Below are 23,740 nucleotides of genomic sequence, written 5' to 3' on the forward strand. Positions count from 1 at the left end.
AGATAGGACACGGCCCCTGCTCCCAGGAGCAGCACTTGGTCGGCATCAGGAAGCCCCGAGCGGGATTGGTTTTCCTTTTGCACATTAAATTTTAAAAGATATTTTAAACCCAAGTAACTGGAAGGCAGCAGTGGATTTGCACCCACATCCTGGCTCTGTGACCCCGGGCAAGGTATTTACCCATGAGGGCCTCAGGAAAGGGGCCCTTGTTTCCGAAGCGATCTGCATTTAAGGGAGGGGGATGGTTCTTGAAACATTGGGAGATCCTTACACCTCTGAAATCCCAAGTCTGATCCCTTCCATGGTGCCCTCCACTGCCTCAGCTACTGGTCTCCAAACAAAACAAAAACAAAAAAAACAAAGAAATGGTAAGGGGATGGTGAGGGGAGGGGTTAGATAAGGTGCTATAAGAATCCCAGGAGATCCGAGTCTCCCTCAGGTGAGGGAGAGCCCTAGTAAAGGTAGTATCTCAGCCAGGCTTTGAAAGAAGTAAGAGGTTGGGTGGGAAATGCCCACTGTGGGCCCAGAGGCCCAGGTCTTCCTGCCATGGGTAGGAAGACACCCAGCCAGTGGCACCGCCTATCGAGCAACTGTAAGGGGGTGTGAAAGCCTCGGCTGCTGTCTATTTTTCCAGTTTGACAAATGGATGATTTCAGACCTAATCCCGAGGGAAGGAGAACTTGGACGACATCCCACCGGTTAAGTTCCCTCCCATGACAGTGTTTTCCCTCCCCAGGAACGTGAGAAAGAGCCAATTCTGGATGTGGTTTGCTACATTAAATTTTTTATATAAAAAAAAGCTTTATTTTTAATTCACTTAAATTATTTTCAGCTTTGAGCTAATACTACATCTGGACACATACACTGCAAATGAGGTGAAAATCTCACAGTCTGAGCTCAGCCATTTCTTTGCCCCATGCTTGGGTAGGCTCGCTGCACAGGGCGGGGAGGACCAGAAGCAGAGAGCAGCTGCTGAAGCTTCCTCTTCCCCTCCGAGGCCAAGTGGGCAACCCTTCCCCCTCTTTTCCCCCCCGGCACCCCAGAAAAAGGAAAGCCGGCAGGACGGCTCCTCCACTGCTGTTGGCCCCGGCAGCCCTTCTGAGAGGAGGGAGGAGACCCACTCTCCAGTGTGGAATCACTAGGTGGCGAGCTTGAACAAGCTTCCCTCCCGAGCCCGGCCATCCCCAGGCCCCGATGTAGTGTTGTTCTGGCCACTTCCAGGGGGAGCAGTTTCCCGTGTGTCGGAAGAGCCAACCTCTTTGTCAGGTTGTCCCATCACCTCAGGGAAACGTCCCTGCTGAGCGGGGGAATTCACAGTGACAGCGGCTGGAATCCTTTCCCATTGGAGAGGAGCACTCAGCACGTCAGCAGCCGTGGGGCGGCCTCGGCCGAGAGCTCCCCCGGGAACCCCCGGCCTCGTCGTCCAGTCCACGTGGGACCGGCGGCGGGACCGGGTACCACAAAGGTCCGTTTCCATTTGTCGGCCCTCGCGGACCGTCGTCCGTTCAGATTCGGAGGAAGACCAGGCGCTCGCCGCCGTGCCGGTCCTGGGTCACGCAGGGTCATACGTCCGCGTCCAGGGTCTGCGTCATCCCCGACTGTCCGTTGCCGCTCTTGGGGAGGTCATCCGTCTGACAGAGGACGTACCTCGAGATGAGCTTGCGGAACGTGCAGCGGAAGTCCCGTATGCGGTAGGCGTAGATGATGGGGTTGACGACGGAGTTGGCGTGCGACAGCAGGATGACCGTGTGCATCAGCTCCTTGGGCTTGGTCTTGGCAAAGTCTTTATTGAAGAGGGTGAGGCAGTTGGTGGCGTGCACGGGCAGCCAGCACAGGGCGAAGATGCCCACAATCATGGCCAGGGACTTGGCCGCGTGGATCTCCCGCTGCAGCGTGGTCCGCGAGTGGTCCATGAGCTCCATGCGCCGCAGCTGGTGGCAGGCCACCAGGAAGATCTTGATGTAGATGGCCAGCATGATGAGCAGCGGGGGCAGGACGCAGCCGAAGAAGTTAAAGTAGACCATGTAAGGCATGGTGACCACGTTCTCAAAGAGACATTTCACAGAGCAGCACTTGTCGTCCCCGGTTCCGTTGGTGCAGTTGTGGGTGAGGGCGTCGGCCTTGTTGTTCCATCCCATGAGGGGGGTCAGGCCAATGCCGAAAGCGAGGATCCAGAGCACGGCAATCACCCCTCTGGCCCGCGTCCCAGTCACTAAGCTCTTGTACCTGTCGCCAAAAAAAAAAAAAAAAAAATCACATATATACACACATATCCATTACATTTGGTTTCTAATAACCAATATACCATTACCTCCCTTTTTTGGGTAGACTTAGTTTTGCTTTTTAACACAAAATGATCTTCCCCACTGCCCCCCTGGTAGAATGGTGGATAGAGATCTGAGTCTGGAATCAGGAAGCCCTGAATTCAAATCCAGCTTCAGACACTCGGCTGTGTGCTTCAGTTGTCCCCCCTGTAAAATGGGAATAATTACAATAATAGCACCTCCTTCCCGCTGTTGTATCATCAGGTGAGAGAATAATTGTGAAGCACTTACCCCATCGTCTGACACATAGTAAGGGCCATATAAATGCTCATTTCCTCCCTCACGTCCCTCCAGACCCAGGAGTTTCCTTTCTCTAATGAATATAGAGTTACCAGTGCAATGCATTCTTGGCTACTGGTGATCAAAGAACAGTCCATGTCTTGGATGAAAAGGGCAGCTCTCCAGGGAGAGCCCAGCTAACTAAGGGCAGATGCCGAACCTGGATTGCACTGGTAGGAACTTCCAGGGGAAGAAATGCCCTCCAGTAATGCCCATTGCCACCTCCCACTCAGCTGGCCTCGCAGAGATTCCTGGGGAAGAAGGGTCTCACCCAAGCTCCCACAGCCAGGATCGGTCAGAATTGGCTCTCGAGCTCGAGCCTTTCTGACTCGGAGGCCTGGGCTCTGTCCATTCCACCCCAGCCCAGCTGCCCGAAGAGCCTCCTTTGGGGCATTTCCGATGCCCAGCAGATGGGCGCCTGCCTCCTGGGCCAACCCAACGACAGGAGTATCAGAATTGCCTGCAAACTGGTGACCGGCCCATGCGTGATGTCCCATGGGCCTCCCCGCCCCCACAGCCCATGGGAGGCCCCTCGAGAGCTGCCTATTCACCTGTGTCCCCGGTACCCACCAAAGTGCCCAGGACAGACACTGGAAAACTGCTGCTCTGACCTCTCCCCAGCCCGTTTCCTCATATGATATGGAAGAAGGGGAGACAGTGGGAGGCGTAGGAGGACCCTCAGACACTTACTAGCCGTGTGATCCTGGGTAAGTCATTTAACCCCAATTGCCTGACAAAAGAAAAAGAAGTGGAAGGAAGGACTGGACTGAATGGCCTTTGGGGCCCCAGCTCCAGATCTCTGGTCCAACCCATAAAGGACCCGGCCTCTGTGGGCGTCAGTTTCCTCATCTAGGAAATGGAAGAGTCGGACTAAATGGCTCTGGGGTCTGTCCCAGGTCTGAGCTGTGATCCATGAGTCTCCGGATTGCCGAGCCTGAGGACCCCCCCCCCTTATCTCTACCCAAAGGGCGTCACATTGAGAGACCCCGACCTCTGAATTCCCATCAAACTCTTCCTCCTGGTTCCAGTACTGAAAAGTGGGTCGCCTCGGCCTCCCGGCCCATGTTCTGAGCCATTTTCTTTACTCAGAGGGGCTCATTAACTTGCGGAATCAGTACAGAAATAATCAAGGCCAGAGAAGCAACAAAGGGAAAAAATGGGCTGAGCCTCTCTGGTTACATAATGAGAACGAGTCCGGTCTCTGCGACGAGCTGTGGCCCATCCCCGGGGGCCCCTTTCCGGGCGCTTTCTTAGCCCTCCCCCAAGAAAGTGTCCAATAAAATGATCGAGCTGCTCTTGTTCCAAGAGAAACAATTCCCAGGATGGGCTCAGAAGCCCACAAGGACGAGATTAACCCCCCCAGCCCCACTCTCCCCAGGTGCTGCGACTCCTGGTCTCGGGGCGCATGTGACTTGGGCAGGGTGACCCCTGGCAGTGGGAGGCCGAGGTGCCTCGGTACAAAAGTTGATGCTGAAACCATAAAGGGGCAGAACTCGGGGTGAAGAGACTTTTTTTTTTTTTTTTTAGAGAGCTAATACAGGAATTTGTTTTGCTTTGACTATGTTTATTACCAGGATTTTTCTTTTTTACTGGTGGTGAGTGGGAGAGAGGAAATAAAAGCTTGTTTATTTTAAAAATTAAATTTTAAAAAATGAGCTCCCCAGGCCCTCGGTACTCTTCATTCTTTTAAAGAGGTTTGGGGTCCTTGACTCCCAGGGAGCTTCTAGGAGAAGGGGGGCCTGCGTTCCCCCTGCTTGTCAGCATCAGGAGCGAGGCTGTCCTCCCAGGATTACTTTACTGCCTGCTCTCCCAGCCCCACTCCCATAAAACAATGACTCAGCTTGACCATAGGGCGTTTCTGTGTGTATCTTGGTTCTTTTAGATAAGCCAGGGACATCTAGGACATGGAAAACTTAAAAAGGTCTGCTGGGAGGCAAGAAGGCCCTGGCTGCGCCATGCCCAGTTAGAGGCAGGGAGGACATAATGACAGGGGAATACGTTATTAGAGCACGGGCAGATTCTGCGTCATAGCTTGTTTTTCTAGCCAGGAAGAGTTTGAATAAAAAGGCTTTGAGATTAATTTTTAAAAAGCACCTCTCAAAGACAAAAATGAAAAGTCCCTGCCCTCAAAAGGTTTCCATTCTATTGTGAAATAGAATGGAATGGAAAATTAAGCCCTCTATTAAACACCAGTCCCTGCCCTCTCAGAGCTTATATTTTAGTTGGGAAAAGGAGGGATTTGACACCGATCAGTCAACAAGCATTTATTAATCACCTACTATGTGCCAGGCTCTGTGCTAAGAGCTGAGGATACAAAGACAATCCCTGCCCTGGAGGAGTTTATATTACATCAGAGGAAATAACATGTGGAGAATAGGTACAAAGTAAATGTAATGTGATTTTGAGGCCCATTTTACAGTAAAGAACCACAGAGTGAACCAACTTGTGGGGGCCACCCAGTGTCGCTGAAGCTTATTCGGAGTCCGTCTCTAAGAGATCTGGACCCGCGGAACTGACACCTGTGGACTTTCTGAGCCGAGGGTTGTCTTGGGTCAATGATTGCCAGAGCGCTGATGGGCGGGGTCCTTTGCCAAAAGTTATAAACCTAACCGAAGGAATCGTCCCACACCTGACCCGGGCCGGGCCCTCCCCCGGGAGGCCAGCAAAGGATGGGCTTGCGGGGTCAGTTAAGAGAAGGGAGAGCAGGAGTGGAGAAGAGACTCCTGGGAGTCTTCGGCAGGGTCTCATCCCCACTAGGAGCCTCGGCATTCTCCCCGGCCATTCTCTGCTTAACTCTTTACATTCTGGGCTCCAAACTTATTCCTCCGAGCTCTCCGGGTACCAATCTCTGAATTGCCAAGTTCTTTTCTCTAGCCTCGTTCACCTTGACTTCCCACTCAGTCACTCTTCTCGTCCTCCCTCCTGTCTCTCCTCCCCCTTGGTTCCCCTCCTACCTCTCTGACTGCTCCTTCTCTCCTTTGATCAGTCTCCCTATCAAGCCCTCTTACCATAAATACCCCCCCCTTTCTCATATATATTATGTGATGATCTCATGAGCTCCCATGGAGTTAGTTACCTCGCTAATGCCTCTCAAATGACTATTTCCTGCCCTCGGACTTTCTGGTGACTTCCGATCTCGCATCTCTATCTGCCTTTCAGACAGGCTCCAGGGCCGGTGCCCTATCCCCTGGGCCCCCTAGCTGCCCTACACTAAATGTCCACATCTTACATCCAATATAGCCAAAAGAGAACTCGTCATTTCCCCTTTTTACTGCAGAGGGCAACCCTCCTCCCGTTCCCCAGGCTCGCAACCTTGGAGTCCTCCCGGATCCCTCTCCATCTCTCAGTTCCCGTGTCCAAGCCAGTGGTATCCGAGACTGGCGATTTCACCTTTGCATCCCTCCTTCCCCTCTCTGGGGCAGACCCTCGTCACCTCATGCGTGGACATATATCTATGGTACAGTATTATATACATGTAAATACAGCAGCTTGCTAGTGGCTCTGCCCGTCTCGGGTCTCACTCCATCAGTCACGTTAGTGACTTTCCTAAAGTGCAGATCTGATGCAAATCTGACTACATCACCCCTTGAATCCATAAACTTCAGTGGCTCCCTATTGCCTCCAGTGTGAAATGTTCTGCTGGCATTCAAAGCCCCATGTAAGCTGGCCCCCTCCTTACACCTTACTCCCCTCCTTCTGGTAGTTCCAAGGACAAAACACCCCACCTGGTTTCTCCGGGCATTTTCTCTGTCTGTGCCCTCCCCGACCCCCAACTGGAAGGGTCTCCCTCCTCCCCTCCGCCTGTGGATCTCTCTGGCTTCCTTTATGTCCCAACTAAAACCCCACCTCTCATAGGAAGTCCTCCTTAATCTCTCTTCCTGTTAGTTTCTTCCCTCTGTTAATTATTTCCTATTTGTCCTGAATAGGGCTTGCTCAGTGTAGATTTGTTGTACGTTGTCTCCACTTGTAAGGTCCTGGAGGGCAGGGACGACTTTTGCCTCTTGTATCCCTAGCGTTCTAACCCAGTGCGCATGCTCTCTCCTCTCTTCCCCTCCCTCCCCCCCCTTTCTCTGTCTCCCCCGCCCCCTCTGTCTCCGTCTCTCTCTCTCTCTCTGTCTCTCTCTCTCTCTCTGTCTCCGTCTCTCTCTCTCTGTCTCTCTCTCTCTCTGTCTCTCTCTCTCTCTGTCTCCGTCTCTCTCTCTCTCTCTCTCTCTCTCTCTGTCTCTGTCTCTCTGTCTCTCTCTCTCTCTGTCTCTGTCTCTCTCTCTCTCTGTCTCTCTCTCTCTGTCTCTCTCTCTCTCTGTCTCTCCCTCTCTCTCTCTCTCTCTCTCTCTCTCTCTCTCTCTCTCTCTCTCTCTCTCTCTCTCTCTCTCTTTCTCTCTCTCTCTCTTTTAATAGAAGATGGAAGTGAACTCCAGAAAGGAAGAATGATTTCTCTGTGGCAAAAGGCAGGATTGAAAGTGGGGACACAATCCCCGCGTCAGATGTTAACGTGCAACGAGGGGCCGCCATTGCTCGGGGCCAGATCTAGGGAAGGTGTTGGGAGCTCTGCCCCAGTTCAGAGGCGTCCCCTCTCCCAGCTTCATCTACTTTACTACCGTCCCACTGAGATATTAAAAATTAAACGTTCAACCCTTCAGAGTCTTTAAGCCGGGCTTTCTGCGCCGCTTGGTCACTGCTCGGTCACTTCCGTGGTTCTGACTCTGTGACCCCACTTGGGGTTTTCTTAGCAAAGGCGCTAGAGTGATCTGCCCTTTCCTCCTCCAGCTACTTCGACCAACAGGTTCACTGAGGCACACAAGGGGAAGTGACTTGCCGGGTCCCATGGCTAGTAAGTATCTGAGGCTACATTTGAACTCAGGTATTCCTGACTCCAGGCCCGATCCCCCGGCTACAGGAACCGTCATGGCCATGGGACAGCTCCACAGTTCTGAATTAGGATTTTCTTCCACTGTAAACTCACTCCAGAGGGCAATGCAGTACAAAACCGAGCACCCAAAAGCTGGCTTCCAATCCTGTCTCCCGACACCTGGCGCCTCCAAGCAGTCACTATTCCCCCATGATCCCCTTTCCTCACCTATCAGATAAGGAACAGGGCTGGATTACAAGGCATCCCCTGCCCAGGATGCTTCCTTCTAACGGCTCTGTGAGACTCTCTGGAGTGGGGGTGGGGTGGGGGGAAGGTCCTAGCTCGATCCCTGACCCAGCTCGATCCCCTGACCCAGCACGGGTCCATTCAAGGAAGGGCCCATGGTAGGCAGGGAGAATCCGGCACAAAGTACAATGAACTGGGGCTTCTCTGGAGCAAGAGGTTTCCAGAACCGCCCTCTACAACGTCTTAGACATTACAGCATTTTTCTAGGGAGTCACTGTCGGCTTATAATGGCAGAAAAAAAAAATCTTTCTTGCTCACTCAAAAGGTCACGTATAAATACCGTATTCAGGATGAAATCATGAATCCCACTGACTCAGACTAAGAGAGAAAATGATGTCGAATTGTAGATGGGGGGCCTTGGTTTAGGAAGTAGTGGGGGACAAGGGATAGAGTAGTGGCTCTGAGCCCTGGGGGTCTCTGTTCAAATCCCCCCCTCGATGGGATGATCCATGTGACCCAGGACATAACTCAACCTCTCTGGACATCAGTTTCTTCATCTGGAAATTGGGGAGTTAGGAAAGATGGCTTCCTGGCTCTAGTGATATGGTCCCATCAGTCAATCAATCGGTAAACTTTTATTAAGCACTTACTGTGGGACAGGAATGCGCTCAATGAGGGATACGAAAAGAGGTAAAAGGCCGTCTCCTGGAGGAGATATATACAGAGCAAGCTATGTGCAGGAGGAATAGGAAATAACGAGAGGGAAGGCGCTGGGAAAGGCCTCCCAAAGGAAGGATTTCCATCCGGATTTAAGGGAAGCCAGGGACGTCAGTAGGCAGAATTAAGGAAGAAGAGGGATTCGGGAGTGGGAACGGCCAGCCAGAGAAAAGTCTCGCTCATGGGACACCCGGAGGCCGGTGCCATTAAGGCAGACGGAGGGAGGGTAGAGGCCAAAGCCCGTCCACTGGAGACGCCCACCAAGCCGGGGCTGTGACTCTGTTCATTGGTTCAGAGCTGGCTCAGACCCGAATTATTTTATAAAAGAAGAACCTATTTGTCCACAATCCCTCAGAAAGCAAACGGCCTGACTGGGACTGGAAGCCTGACTCCACAGGCCGGTGCCCTTCCCACTGCACCACAGGCCGAAGGCCAGGCTGGGGTCTGAGGCTCTGAAAAGCTCTCCTGGAATAGCCTGCTGCAACCACAGAATCACCAGGATTCCGGAGTCCAGGAAACACCAAAATCCAGTCCAATCGATTCCATAAACAAGGAGCTGGGTCGGATTTAAAACTGGAAAGGGCCCCCGGTGGGATTGCTCCAACACCTCCCATTTTACAGATGAGAAAACAAACACCCAGAACCATTCAGTGATTAACTCGGGATCACGAAGGTTTTGAATCCAGATTCACAGACAACCAATCTGGTTCCCCTTCCACTCAATCATATTCGGTCTAAACAGGAAGCTTGGTTCCAGAGCCCCCAGAACCCTTTTAAGTGCTGTCTCGGGGAGACCACTGGAAGGAGATGCGCATGAAAAGGAGACTCAGCTGAGGCTGAGTGGTCAAAGGGGGGGTGGAGGAATCAGAAGACAAACAAATAGCGAAGATAAAAGTTCTAGGCTCCTGTGGTTATGGACCATATGAAGAACACTCAGATAAGCTCAGAAATTTGGAATGACCTTTAAAGGAAACACAAAGCCCTCGGAGTCCTGGGGAATCGGCCGAGAATGGCTTATCCCGGGTCGTACAGCCAATGAGAGGCAGTATTTGAACTCGTCTTCCTGGCTGAGTCCGGCCCTAGCCGGGATAGTGGATGAGGAGTTTTAAAAGGATCAGGTCCCAAGAAAGGGAGTCCGGCCCCATATCCGGGCAGGAAGGATGGAGTGCTGAAGATGGAGTTCAGCTGTGGGACCCTGAGCAAGCAGCTTTACTCAGCCTCAGTTTCCCTCTTGGAAAAATGGGCATGATAACAGCATCTCCCTCCCAGGGCTGCTACGAGGATAAGCTGAGGTAATGATTATAAAGCCCGGCACATGGTAAGCCCTGAGTAAAGGTGAGCGGGCGAGAGCATCACTATTATTGTAACTATTACTACCGGGAGGGGCAGAGTACGCTGGGCTTGGAAGCATCACTGATTGCGGCAGGATTCAGGGCTTCCTATACACGGTTTATAAGGGAAGGTTGCCGTTTCCCAGCCCTGTTGGAGACCCCGATGGGTGGGGGTTCCCCGGGGGGTGCAGACTTTAGCCAGCCCCGGGCACGCCTCCCCGAGACGTGCCCCCCACTGCCGGACCCAGCATCCTTACTTTCTGTGCATTTCTAACAGCACAAGCCAAACCCAGCTCACTGTTTCCACCCTCGTTTCTACAGCCAGGTCACCGATTCAAAGGCAGTGGGAGCGAGCCAGGCCCAGCAGGGCCCCTCTCCGAGAGCACATGCCGTATCTGTTTGTGGGCAGTTTGTATTTTTAGTTCTTTCCTTTTATTTTTCTTCATTCTATCCTAGTCGTCCAAGAGAGACACAGCAGGAAGAGGCAGCGAGGAGACGCGGCGCCTGCTTGGCAGGTCGCCGGCCCTGGAGGTGGACGGCCCCGAGAGCCGGATCGCCTTACCCAGTGACCCTCGCCCATGCAGGGGGCTTCTGAGAGCGTTCCAGGTGCCTGCGGAGGGCCCGTCGGCTGCCTCCCCGAAGAGTGGGAGGGCAGAAACAGCCCAAGACACTGGACTCAAAAGGCAAACAGCTCAGTGGTCTGGGATGGGGGGTTCATGGAATGAACTCGAGGCCCCTGCTGCTTCTGGAAGGGGGGCTAAGTGTTCCCTGGTAAAGCCAGTCAGGAGCCCCAAGAGGTAGCGGTCCAGAGGCCCCCGGTTTCTTTGTGCAACGGCCACCATTGGGGATGTCATGAGTCAGTTCTCTATCTCTTCTTCCCCTCTCTCATCTCTCTCTGTCTCTCTCTCTCTCATTTCTATCATCTCTCCTTCTGTCTCTGTCACTTTGTCTGTCTCTGTCTCTCTCGTCCCCTCTCTCATCTCTCTCTCTCTCTCTCTCTCTCTCTCTCTCTCTCTCTCTCTCTCTCTCTCTCATTTCTATCATCTCTCTTTCTGTCTCTTTCTCTCTGTCACTTTGTCTGTCTCTGTCTCTCTCTCCCCTCTCTCTTTTCCTCCCAACCCCACCCCCCAGGTCACTGGCATCTGAATCTGTTTTTTTTTTTTTTTTTTTTAAGTTGACTTAAGGATCTGCTTCAGGGTTGCAGCTCTAGCTAATGGTATTGGGGGGGGGGGCAGGGAGATAGAAAAAAGGCCCATTATGCAATCTGGCCTGCGCCTTCTCCCAGAATGCCGGAGCTAAAAGGGGCAGAACTCTCAGTCCAGCCTCCCTTCTCCTCCTCATTCCGCAGCCCAGAGGAAGGCTGGCAGTTGCCGGGGGGATGCACCGAGGTGGTGCCCAAGCCAGCCCGGGCACTCGGCTCTCCCCCCGTCCCCCAAACGGCCTCTCGAAGCGGGCTGAATTGGAATTACTTCCTTTTATTCTCACAACCTTAAGGGAAGAAAACCAGGGGACTGTTTGGCAGCCAGCAGTGGAGGACCAAGGACGAGTCTCCTCCAAAGTCTCTCCCCCGAGGTTTGACTTGAATGGCCGCCTTCCTTCGGGCCACACTCTCCGGCTTTCGGGGCCTGCTCTGGACCAAGGCCTTCTCACACTTCCCCAGTGGAAGCCAGATCTCCCGGTTCGGACTCGGGCTTCCTGTCCAGTCTAAGCTCTCCCCTTATTCCCCATAGTCTTCATCCCACTTCTGCCTGACAACCTCCAAAGAGAAGCTTCGGTCACTTTCAGCCGTGTCCGACTTTGGGACCCACTTGCGGTTTTCTTGGCAAAGATACCGAGGGATTTGTCATTTCTTTCTCCAGCTCATCTGACAGATGAGGAAACTGAGGCAGACAGGGGGAAGGGATTTGCTCAGGGTCACACAGCTGGGAAGTGCCCGAGGCTGGACTCGAACCCTCGCCTTCCTGACTCCAGCCCCGGCGCTCTATGCTACGGCACCACCCAACCCCCCCAGGAGATTCTCCCCCCTTACTTCTGGGTTCTCCAGTCATTGGGAAGGTTCTCCCTGACATCCCCCATCGCTCCTAGGTTTCGCTTCTCAACAAGCCCTCCAAGGAGGGGAGCCCAGGGCTCCTTGCCATCCTCACGCCTGCCCCCGGCACTCTTCGGTGCCCGGGCCCGATCCCCAGTCTGGCCAGGGCAGGCCCAGGGGGACTCTCCTCCCCTCGCTCCTGCAAGAGGTGTGCCCCAAGTTCTCCCTCCTGCCCCCGGGTCACCCCGCTGACTCGTCCCAAGGCTGCGACACACTCAGACTCCCAGATCTTCGGAAATTCGATTTCTGAGCCCAAAAGGAAACCCCTCCATTCATCCCCACTGATTCAGACCCGTGTAGACGGTAGCGATCAAGCTTCCCCCAGATCCCGCCTCAAGTGCCCCGCTGAGTGATCCGCAGACCCCATGGGTATATTCCGCAAGTCAGTGAGCGAAGCACTAGGTTAAACGGGTCAGTCATAGCCTCCAGGGTCAGGACAGAAATCTGGACAGGAGGGAATGGGATAAAGTGCAGGACTCTCCCTTCTGCTGGGGAGGGGGCTTCCCTGCCAGCCCCGCAGACTGCAGTTGGGGCGCATAAGGAACAGCCCCAGCCACATGGGTCCCAGAGCTGCCGCCCTACTCTGTGCCCGGGTCACTAGGCAAGACACCGCAAGTGCAGCCTCTGGCAGCCGTTCTGGCCCCTTCCCACCCGAAACAGAGAACGATCCCATTCAGTGCTGTCCCTAGTGAGGGCAACGCCTCCCCAGTGTGAGTGAGCAAGGCTTTTCTACCCGAGAGCCTTAGAGAATCGCCCGGAGGCCAGTGGGAGGCCCCCCCCCCCCCACTGGCGCAGCAGAAGCAGGATCCGAACCCAGGATTCATGCTGCCCCCGTCCTCTTCCCCTCCCTGCCTCCCGAGGGTTTCTGAGACCCGTTCAGCACCGAGAACCCCGGAAAACCCAAGGACACAACTTCCGAGTGTGTCGTATTTCAGAGCAAGAGGCCGCTAGGTTGGACTTGGGAACTGGCTTCGAATCCCACTCCTGAATCATTAACTCCGTGGCACTGGGCAAATCACTCCAGGTCCCCAGTTTCCGTCCCTGTTTGGGGGCTTGGACTCAGTGACCTCTGAGAAGTCTAGGTTTCTGATCTGCAGAAAGAGTGCAGGGAGGATTCTGGGAAGATGGTGGATTTGAGATCAGAAGTCGCGGGTTCTAATTCTGCCTTTGTCACTCATACAAATCTCACAGTGGGAGGGCTGGAGCCGGGGTCCACCAAGCCCACACAGGGCCGGTCTCCCTCTGCATTCTGTGACCGTGATGGCAAAGTCTGTCCGGGGGGTCGGGGTGCCCCCCCACGAGTGGATGAGGATATGAAGGAGCCGTGTGAGAACCGGGCCCAGAGGATGCTCTTCAAGGAGGAGCTTTCACTGGGTGTGGAATATTCCCCAGAATCCAGCTGGCGAGGGGCCGAGCCTGCCCGCCGCCGCCCGTGACCGTGCCAAGGACGCCCACTCGCCTCGTCCCTGCCCTGGGGGTCACTCCTAGGCTGTCGACATGGATCCATCAATAGCTGCATTGCGTCACTGGGGCCTCCGTCCCCTTCTTGGCACAGAAACCAGGCGCTCCGAGCTCACGGCCTCTGACCCGCTGGGGTCACCGCGCAGCGGTCAGCTCTGGCCGGAGGTGGGGCCACACTCCTGCCTGCGTCTGGCCGGGCTCAGCCAGTGACCCCGGGCTCCGGCAGGATTTCCGAAGCAGAAGGGCCACCGCATCCCTCTGTTACCCTCAGACCGACCCCAGTGGCCAGTGGGGATGGAGTAATGGAGGAAACCCAGGAGATCTGGGCTCCAGCCCTTGTGGAGACTTCACGAGTCAGCGCAGACTCCCTCTCCATGGTGTGAGGCTCACAGATGTAGACCGAGAAAGGTCAAACCCTCTCATTTTAAAAATTAAGAAACTGAGGCTTGAAGTCTGGTCCAATATAACTCAGCTAGTAAAGGGCAAAGGCGGCTCACAATCAGGCATCTACTCCTAGGATTTAACTGAGAGACACATGGTCCAACCCCCTCATTCTCTTCCACCCACTGGCTGTGTCGCTGTGGAAAAGTCATTTGCCCTCTGCAGCCACTTCCCCTTCTAAAAACTGGGGGGTGTATTGGACTACTTGCCATCTAGGGGAGGGGGCAGGTGAAGGGAGGGGATTTGGAACACAGGATTTTGTAAAGGTTATTAAAAAAATTATCTGTGCTTATGTTCTGAAAATAAAAAGCTTTAATAAAAAAAGAATAATGCAGGATAAAAACAAAGAAAACAACAATAACAATAATAAAAGTAACATGTGATGTCAAAAACGATAAAAAATGAGGGGCTTGTCTTGCTTCGGACACCCCGTGCTTCTTGGAATTTGGGGAGAAGGAGCTGTTAGGGTTTCCTCTTAATTGAAGGAGTAATTCACTTATCCCCAGTGCGAATGCAATAGAATGCTCTTGTGCTGAAGGAAATGGTACAAGGGGACTGTTTCGGAGAAACTCGGGAAGATCTGTATGGAGCAGCTCTCCCGCTATGCTCCTAAGTGATTTCACTTTCCTGACTCTCATTTCTATCATCTGTAAAAATAAAAAGGATTGTGGGATTGGGGTTTTTGTTGATTTTTTTTAGGGGAGGAGGAAATGGTTGCCTTGCTCAGCACAGAACTTAGAATTTAGTAGGTGCTAAATAAATGCTTGTTGATCTGATCCTGAAATCTCTTCCTGCGCTAAATCTGTTTCCCCACGCACAAAGTTTTAACCATTTTTATATAAACCACCGCTCTCTCCTTTTCCCACCTTCTAGTTTCGGATCTCCCAGAACCTTCCTTGGGGATCCCTGATACTTGCCCCAACCCAAGGGATTCTGGTCCTCCGCCACCTTCCCATCAGCGGCACTGCCACCTCCTCGTGGTCCTCGGCTCACTCTTCCTCCTAGCCCCACGTGGCCCCAGTCCCCATCACAGTATCCCCTGACCAGCTTTCCCCTGGGATTCGGCATCTTCTCCCTCGTTCCCATATAGCCCCACCCTGTTTGAGACTTTTACCAGCTGCCACTGGATTACAATAACAACCACTTTCCTCAGCCTCCCTGCCTCCGGCCTCTCCCTGCAGAGGTTACCCAAAGAGCCCTCATCTCAGAAACCTAGAGCGGCTATTAGCCGTCTCAGGCCAAATCCCGATCACTAATGATGGAAAAACACGTTTTACTGAATTCTGCCTCCCAGAGGAAAGAAATCGGTGATGAGAAAACAGGTGACTGCTGGGAACTGATCTGAAGGACGCTGGCAGGTCCAGTCTGGGTGAGCCAAATCCAGCCCTGGGAGAGATCGTGGCTATTCAGCTTGCCGACCTCCCTTCCGACACTTTCACTGGGCTCCGGAGTGGCCACAGATTTTTTATTTTCATTTATTTATTTATTTATTTTGCTGAGGCAATTGGGGTTAAGTGACTTGCCCAGGGTCACACACAGCCTGGAAGTGTTAAGTGTCGGAGGTCAGATTTGAACTCAGGTCCTCCTGACTGCAGGGCTGGTGCTCCGTCCACTGCGCCACCCAGCTGCCCCTTCACAGATATTTTTAGAAACACTGTCCATGAAAATGGGAGCTCTGCTTAACATTCAGTCGAGCCAAGGACCCCGACTGTGGGTCATTCTCGTTAACACGGATTTTGGCTGGATGACGACTCTGGAAGTCCATGATCATCTGACCAGTCCCCAATCTCAGAGCCAACCAGGCAAACATATGTAGACAGGTAGGATAAAGAGAGAGAAAAGAAGGGAAAAGATGGGGGAAAAGTATTTTTTAAGTTTTTACATTATGCCAGGCAGGACAGTGATAGACTACGGGACCTGTAGTCATGAGTTCAAATCCTTGTTTGCTAGGTGACCCTGGGCAAGTCACTTAATTCTGTTTGCCTCAGTTTCCTAAATTGTAAAATGAGCTGGGGAAGGAAATGGCCAACCACTCCAGTATTTCTGCCAAGAAAACCCCAAATGCGGTCATGAAAAGTGGGAACACGTTCCAGGCACAGCGCTGAGCATTCAGAATACAAGAACCAAGCAAGTGAGTCCCAAAGCCCACCTCCCACCCTCAATAAGGAGGGAGAAACCTCCTCACCCCCATCCAGGAACATTTATAAGGGTCCGAGCACAGTCCTAGACACAGGGGACACAAAGATAAAAACTGGAGCCCGTCCCTACCCTCAAGGGCACAGAGAAGGATCCAGTCAAACCCATCCATTTTATTAGAAGAGTGTTAACAAGCATGAGGACCAGGAAGGAGCCTCTTTCCAGAGGTTCCTTTGTGCTCCCTCCCCCTGCCCCGTCCCCCACAAAGCTGCTTTCTTGTTTGTGTTGTCTCTGAGGCTGAATCTCCCCCCCCACGGCAGCCATCCTTCAATTAACCCTAAGAGCCAGGGGCTGGCCCGGCCCAGGGACGGTAAATATTCTGCTTGTCTCCAAAAGGCTCTTCCCAAACCACTAACTGTTAGGCGGCAGCGCGATCCTGGCTGCGCCCAGGCCCTGTTTGTGACCGGCTCTGTTAGTAAACACGCGTGTCCAGACAGATGCTGCTTGTCTGGGAGCTCCCCGGCTCCCGGCGGTGGAAGGAGGCGGAGGGTTCTCGCCGAGGATGCTTCTGGGCCCCCTGCCCCCGCCTCCCCCCGCGGCGGGACCCTAAACCGGGGAGGTCCAGGGGGGAGAATGGGAGCCGCCTGCCCTCGGGGGGCCGACACGCGTCCTCGACAAAAGCGCCATGTTCCTCAGCGCCGGGGGACGCCCGAATCCCTGACGTGACGCTACCTTTGGAGGCAGCCAGGCCACCGTTAAGCCGAAGAATTAATAATAATAACAGCAGTTGACGTTTCTCTCTACAAGTTTGCAAAACATTTTGCATGCGTCATAAATGCAAAGGACCTTGCCATGATCTTCTCCATTTTACAGATGAGGAAACTGAGTCTCAGATTTTATTAAGATCACACAACTTCTAGTCATCAAAGGCAGGATTTGAATTCTGGTCTTCCTGACAACAAGCCCAGCTTTCTATATCCTATATTCTACTCCACAGTGTCCCCAAGAAGCACAAAAAAATTTCAAACTTTCATAGTTTGGTCCCAAATGGCTGCAGCTAGTGTAGAATTAAGCTCAGCAGCAAGGGACTGCTCCCTTGAGGTCAGGCAAGAACTCTTGTCTGCCTTGTTTGTTCCTCCAGAGCCTAGCACGTGCCTGGTATATAGTAAGGGTTTAATAAATGCTCGCTGACTGACAGATCATACTAAGGATGCCAGAATCTCCAGGGTGACCAGTCTCAGGGGCAGCAGTCCAGGAGGTCTTTGGGCTTCTAGGACCCAAATCCACCAAACTCCCAAGAGTCCAATGAGAGATTTCCACACACTTGGATGAGAAAAATGACATTTTTAATTCAATGTAGTTGGTTTCAGTTGTAATCTCGTGAACCTCAGTCTGAGGAGAGGTCCATAAACTTTCCCAGACTGCCGGCCAAATGGGGCCACGGCCCCTCGGAGGCTAAGAACTCTCAGACGTGCCCAGCCTGGACCAGATTCTCAACAAGTGGCCGCGTAGAGCCCGAGAGACGGGGCGCTCCCTACCCTGGTCCAGAGCAGTTTGGGACAGCTTTAATCACGAGGAAGCTTCCCCTCACTTCACCTCACATTCTGTCTGCCTTGGTGTCTGGTACATAGTTGGTGCTTAATAAGTGCAGAATGAAGCATTGGAGAGATGCCCAGGGCACTGGGCTGAAGAACTCTTTCTAAATCACTTCCTGCCCAAAGTGGGCCGGGGTCGACACTGGGTCCAGGGACCAGAGACGGGTATTGCCTCTACCCTTCAGGAACCAACCAGTAAATTTTTCTTTTGTTTTTGGTTTTTTTTTTTTTTTTTTTTTTTTTTTTTTTTTTTTTGCTGAGGCAATTGGGGTTAAGTGCCTTGCCCAGGGTCACACAGCCAGGAAGCGTTAAGTGTCTGAGACCAGATTTGAACTCAGGTCTTCCTGACTTCAGGGCTGGTGCTCTGTCTATTGGGCCACCTAGTGGCTCCCAATCAGAGACAGATTTGTCAGCTCCCTAGTAGAGAAGGGAAGGAATGAACCTCCTTTCTGTATTCTGCTGCTGGGACTCTGAAAGTTGGGCTAAGAGGCACGGGAAGAAGTGGAGAGCTTTTCTCTTCTCTGCCCCAGCTTTCAAGCGTGATGGTGGAGAGCACAAAATCTCCGATCAGAACTCAACGGCCTGGAATCCCCTTCTCAGTATCCCCAGAACAGCCAGCTTCCCCCGGGAGACTTCTCTCAATGGGGGTCTCACTATCTTTTGAGTAAGGGACAGGGAGGAGAGAACAGGCTCATGATTTCATTGATTAAAGAGAATTCCCAGATGAAGAAAGTCCCTCCGCCGATGCACGTCGGTACCTTTTCTACAACTATATGGGGAGAAAAATCAAAGAATCACAGTTGGAAAGAGCCTGAGAGACCATTGGCTCTATCTTAATTTACCTTGCATTAATCCCTTCCAATGCAGAAACTGGCCCTAGAGAGGGTAAGAGGCTTATAGGAATATAGATCCAGAACTTTAAGGGAGCTTAGGGGCTATCTAGTCCAAGTTTCCCACCTACCCATTTTATAGTTGAGGACACTGAGGTCCAAATGTATTAAAGGAGTAGCTAGGTAGGTCTGGAGTCAGGAAGACCTGAATTGAACACTTTCTAGCTGGGTGACTTCACTTGTTTGCCTCAATTTTCTCATCTGTAAAGTGGGAATTTTAAATTAGCCCCTGCCTCTCTGGATTGTTATGAGGACCAAGGGTGATGATAATGGTAAAGCACTCGGCACAGGGCCTGGAATACAGCTTAAGTGCTAAACCAATGTGGGCTATCATTATTATGCTATTATTATGAATAAGGTTACACAGGTAGCAGATGACAGATCAAAGGTTTGAACCCTGGTCCTGTGTCTCCAAATCCAGCAGTCTCTCTCCCCCACTTGGGCCACAACTCCAAGTCCAGTTAAGGGGAGGAATCGTCTAGATCAGACTGGGTCTAGAAGGAACCGCTGATGGAACTGGCAGCTGCTCCGCTAGAACCCCAGGGCCCAGTCCAGCCATCTGTCCCTGCTTCACACCAAGGGCAAAAACTTTCGGTAACCTCCGTTCAACCTGGGGACGGGAAGAAGATGGCGGGGCTCGCGCCTGAAGGTGAACGAAAGTTTACTTTTATAATCCCTAAAAACAACTCGGCCCTCCCTGCCAAAGATATCCTCAAGGGCAGCTAAATATAGTCGGCCTCGAGCTGGGTGACCTTGTCAGAGGAGAAATAGCGATGCTAGAAGCATCGCTCAGGTGGCACCCCAGGGCCCTTCCTGCAAGTCCACCTCGAGCAGCCAATCAGGATTCCACATGGGTGACGGACGGACCCAACGGCTCCATTCTGGGTCTCATCTATCCGCCAGCCAAACAGCCATTTATTTAATCAGCTGATATCGACTGAGTAAGATTCTAAACTACAATTTTTTTTTATTGTTGTTCAGTCGTTTCCAGTCGTATCCAGCTCTTCGTGACCCCATTCAGGGTTTTTTTGACAGGGATAATGCGGGGGTTTGCCATAAACTTCTCCAGCTCATCTTACGGATGAGACAACGGAGGCAGACAGGCTGTGCAGGGCAGCCCAGCTAAGAAGCGTCGGAGGCCAGAGCTGAACTCATGAGAACGAATCTTCCTGGTCGTCAACCTAGAGCTCTATCCCCTGTGGAGCCACCTAGTGGCTCCTGCAATACAACACACACAATTATGCTCAGAACAGGGTCATTTGAGGCGGACTGCTCCTCCAGCACCATAGTTCTGAAACCCAAATGCTTATTCGGAAACACTGGCTCCTGTTACCCCCAAATCAAGCAACCCGAATTGGTTACATACTTTCTCTGAGCTAGATACCCAAAAAGATTTTTTAAAAACTTAACTCCTGGTCTCAAGGAGTCTCATAGGGGAAACAACTTGTATAGAAAACCTGGGTTCAATAGGTGGGGCAATGAAAAGAGCTTTAGGCTGGGAATCAGGAGGACCTGAGTTCAAATCTAGACTTAGACACTTACCAGCTGTGTGACCCTGGCAAGTATTTCTCCTGTTTGCCTCAGTTTCCTCATCTGTAAAATGAGGATAATAATAGCAAGACTGTTGTAAGCATCAAGGAAGATAATAATTGTGAAATACTTGGCACAGTGCCTGGCTCACCAGCTCTACCTAAATGTTAGCTATTTTTAGCTATTAAATAGGTACATAAAAGACACATACAGAGTAGAGGGGAAGGCAGTGGTAGCTAAGACTGATTTGTGCTCAAAATCTTATTCCCGACTTTATCAGAGGCAGCCTCTCTTCTCAGTAGGGCACTTTAATAATTTAGGAAACTAAATTAACATAGGAGGATTCTGGGAGGACATATCAAATAAGAGCAGGGGTAAGTATGATGAGTCAGAGTTCAAATCCAGCCTCGGACACTTAGTATGACCCTGGACAAATCATTTCGCTTCACCCCGTTTGCCTCAGTTCTCTCATCTGTAAAATGAGCTGAAGAAGAAAATAGCAAAATGCTCCCAGATCTTTGCCGAGAAAACCCTCAATAGAATCACAAAGAGTTTGACATGACTGAAAAATAGTAACAACCAAAGTATGATCCAGACAACCATGTATTCCTGTGGTCTAGGGGGAGATGACGGAATAGTTGAGATAGTATAAAAAGCAATGCAGTGGAAAGAAGATTAGACATGGAACCGGCTCCTGGATTCACATCTCTCCAGTCTCTTGAGAGCTATGTATCCCCTGGCAATTCACTTAGCCTGTCTCAGTCTCCTCATCTGTAAAATGGGCATGGGTGAGGACTTGATCTTTTTTAAATGCTGTATTTTTAAGCACTCTTTATTTAAGTTAGTCTTAACTTTCCAAATCCCACTCTTAGAGAAAGTTCTTGGAACGGAAAGGTAGTTAAGCAAAAAACCTACATCTGACAGCACGTGCAAATTCCACTAAAGCCCCGTCTTTCTACTGGAAGGAGGCAAGGGTATTTTATCATCAATCTCCTGAATCTAAGATTGATCACTACATTTAACAAAAGCCGATGTCATTGAAAATTGCTTTCACTTCCATAATTGTGATCATCATGTATATTATTCCATCGTCTCAGTTTTCTTTGGTGTGGATCAGTTCATAAAACTTTATAATGTTTCTCTAGATTTTTTTATTGGATATTTTTTTAATTTCATAAAAATACTCCAATGAGTTGGAGAGCAACAGTTTGTTCTTTCATGTTATTTCCGACTGTGACCACAACAGAAACTGGAACTGACTATTTTAGCATGTGTCCATTATCTCATGGCCTTTAACCTCCTTTTGCTCAGTCGTGGGATTACCAGATTAAAGCATATAGTCATGTTAGTCACTTTTCTCACGTAATTGACAATTATCTTCCATAGCAGATTCACTAGCAATATACTGGATTTCTTGGCATCTCTGGGACCCCGCTTTCTCAACCAATATTGAGGACAGACTTCAATCTCTTTTTTTTTCAGCTATCTAGAGCTAAAAATCTATGGTTTTATGAAATATGTGAAGCTACAGCAACATTCACAATGTGTAACATGGTTTCCCTAAATGAGGCTAGTTCTTTAACTGTCAAAGTAGGTTAGACTCGATAGACCAAGGTCACTTTCACTTCTGATCTTTTGGGAATTTGAGAATAAAAAGGTCCCTGATTATTTTAGGAAGAAGAAGCTTTTAGAAGTCAGTCATCCGGAGTATGGTAAGGACTTGCCATGTGCCAAGTGCTGTATTTATTACTGATCTTTGTTTGAAGTCTTCAGGGTTTCTGCCTCCCATCAAGTTGGATACCGGTCCAAGATAAATCCCTAAAAGATGCAGCTTTAAAGACAATTCTATTTTCTCTTGGAAGTTTTCTTGGCTTCACAACTAGTAAACTCCTGGAGGCCAACGGGCACGCCCACTTAGCTCGCTTTGTTCAGCGTCTGGTACCACGCCAAGCACCAAGGAGTAATTACAAAATGCCAGCCAACAGTGTCGAAATCCAATTGTCCACATCCTCATCCTCCGGCTCTGGCAGTGAGAGCTCCCGCAGAGACCGAAGGGCTATGTGATCACAAGCCCCAAGGTCTCCCCACTTCATTAGCCTCAGTCCCAGATCATTAGAGCCGAAGAGGATCTTAAATAGACCATCTCACCCAGCCCCCTCAATTTTACAGAGAAGGTAATTGAGGTTCATACAGGGGAAGTGACTCAATTGAAGTCTTACGGTGGGAAACTAAAAGCCCAGCTCCCATGCCTATATTCCCTAGGTAGAACAGTGGGGAGAGTACCAGGCCTGGAGGAAAACCAAGTTCAAATCCAGCCTGAGATGTTTACCGTGACTCTACGGTCACTTAACCTTTGTTTGCCTTAATCTGCTAGAGAAGAAAATAGCAAAAGGCTTCATGTCATTGTCAAGAAAAGCCCATAGACACATCAGGGAGACTTGGAAATGCAACGTTCCTTGAGGGCAAGGATTCTATCTCATCTAAACTTTGTATCTTCTCCTATGCCTATGTACACAGAAGGCACTTAATAAATGCTCATTGTACTGTTTGTGCCACATGGAGGTCCAAGTCAGATAGGAATTCTTAACCAGGGGTCTGTGTATATTTTGAAAATTGTACTTGAATATAATCAGCTTCTTTTCTAATTCTGTGTTTCTTTTTATGCATCTAAAACGATTGCTGAAGGGGTCTATAAGCTCAAAAAAGATGAAGAGCACCTATTCCAGGACTATGCAATTAGAAACACTATTTTTATATCAAGTATTTTTTCATTTTAAAAATATTCATTTTGAACTTAAATACAAAAAGATCCCCAAAAAGAAAGCTTTCCTTGTACATAGCATAATATAAAAAAAGATTCAATATAAAATTACAAATTTTCATTTCACACTTTATTTCTTTTGCATAATAGTTGTAATAGACACCTTTTCAAAACTACCCTGTTTTTCTGTGCTTCCTTCTAACTTTTCTTCTCTGATGTGCACTTTTTATTTTTCCTAAGTATTATTTTTAAAATGCAGAATTTTGTTGTATTCCCTATCAATTGAATAATATCTTCGTTCTCCTTTAATTGGCCAAATCTGCTTCAGACCTGGGATTATGATACCCAGTTTGTCAGGGAAGATACCTTCCCTATCTGTAAAATGGGACATAATCAAAGAAGAATTAGAATATATTATGAAATGCAAAATGGATAATTGTGATTATATTAAATGAAAAAGTTTTTCTACAAACAAAACTAACATAGACAAGACTAGAAAGGAAGCAGAAAACTGGGGGGAAATTTTACATCCTGGGGTTCTGATAAAGGCCTCATTTCTAAAATACATAGAGAATTGACTCAAATTTATAAGAAACAAGTCCTTCTCCAATTGATATGTGGTCAAAGGATATGAGCAGATAATTTTCAGATGAAAAAATTAAAGTCATTTCTAGTCATATGAAAAAATGCTTTCAATCCCTCTCAAACTGGATAAGATGACAGGAAAGATGATAAATATTGGAGGGGATGTGGGAAAACTGGGACACTAATACATTGTTGGTGGAGTTGTGAACTGATCCAACCATTCTGGAGAATAGGGAACTGTGCTCAAAGGGCTATCGAACTGTGCATACCCTTCCATCCGGCATTGTTTCTACTAGGCTTGTAACCCAAAGAGATCATAAAAAAATGGAAAAGGACCCACACGTGCAAAAATGTTTGTGGCAGCTCTTTTTGTAGTAGCAATGTTATGGAATATTATCGTTCTATAAGAAATAATCAGCAGGATGATTTCAGAGAGCCCTGGAGAGATTGACATGAACTGATGCCGAGTGGAGTGAGTAGAACCAGGAGATCATTGTCCATGGCGA

The 23,740-nt window shown here is 50.2% G+C and overlaps 1 protein-coding gene across 1 annotated transcript in view; it reads right to left on the bottom strand.

Moving 5' to 3' along the window:
* Positions 1–762: 762 nt before the first annotated feature.
* ADORA2B (adenosine A2b receptor) overlaps positions 763–23,740 on the bottom strand; it is a 45,046-nt gene continuing 22,068 nt past the window's right edge. Inside the window, exon 2 of the mRNA XM_051992085.1 lies at positions 763–2,226. Within this exon, the coding sequence (XP_051848045.1) occupies positions 1,563–2,226 (664 nt within the window). The 3' untranslated portion in view covers positions 763–1,562. The remainder of the gene's footprint in view (positions 2,227–23,740) is intronic.

Source organism: Antechinus flavipes, chromosome 4, assembly GCF_016432865.1.
Source record: "Antechinus flavipes isolate AdamAnt ecotype Samford, QLD, Australia chromosome 4, AdamAnt_v2, whole genome shotgun sequence".
Lineage (NCBI taxonomy): Eukaryota > Metazoa > Chordata > Mammalia > Dasyuromorphia > Dasyuridae > Antechinus > Antechinus flavipes.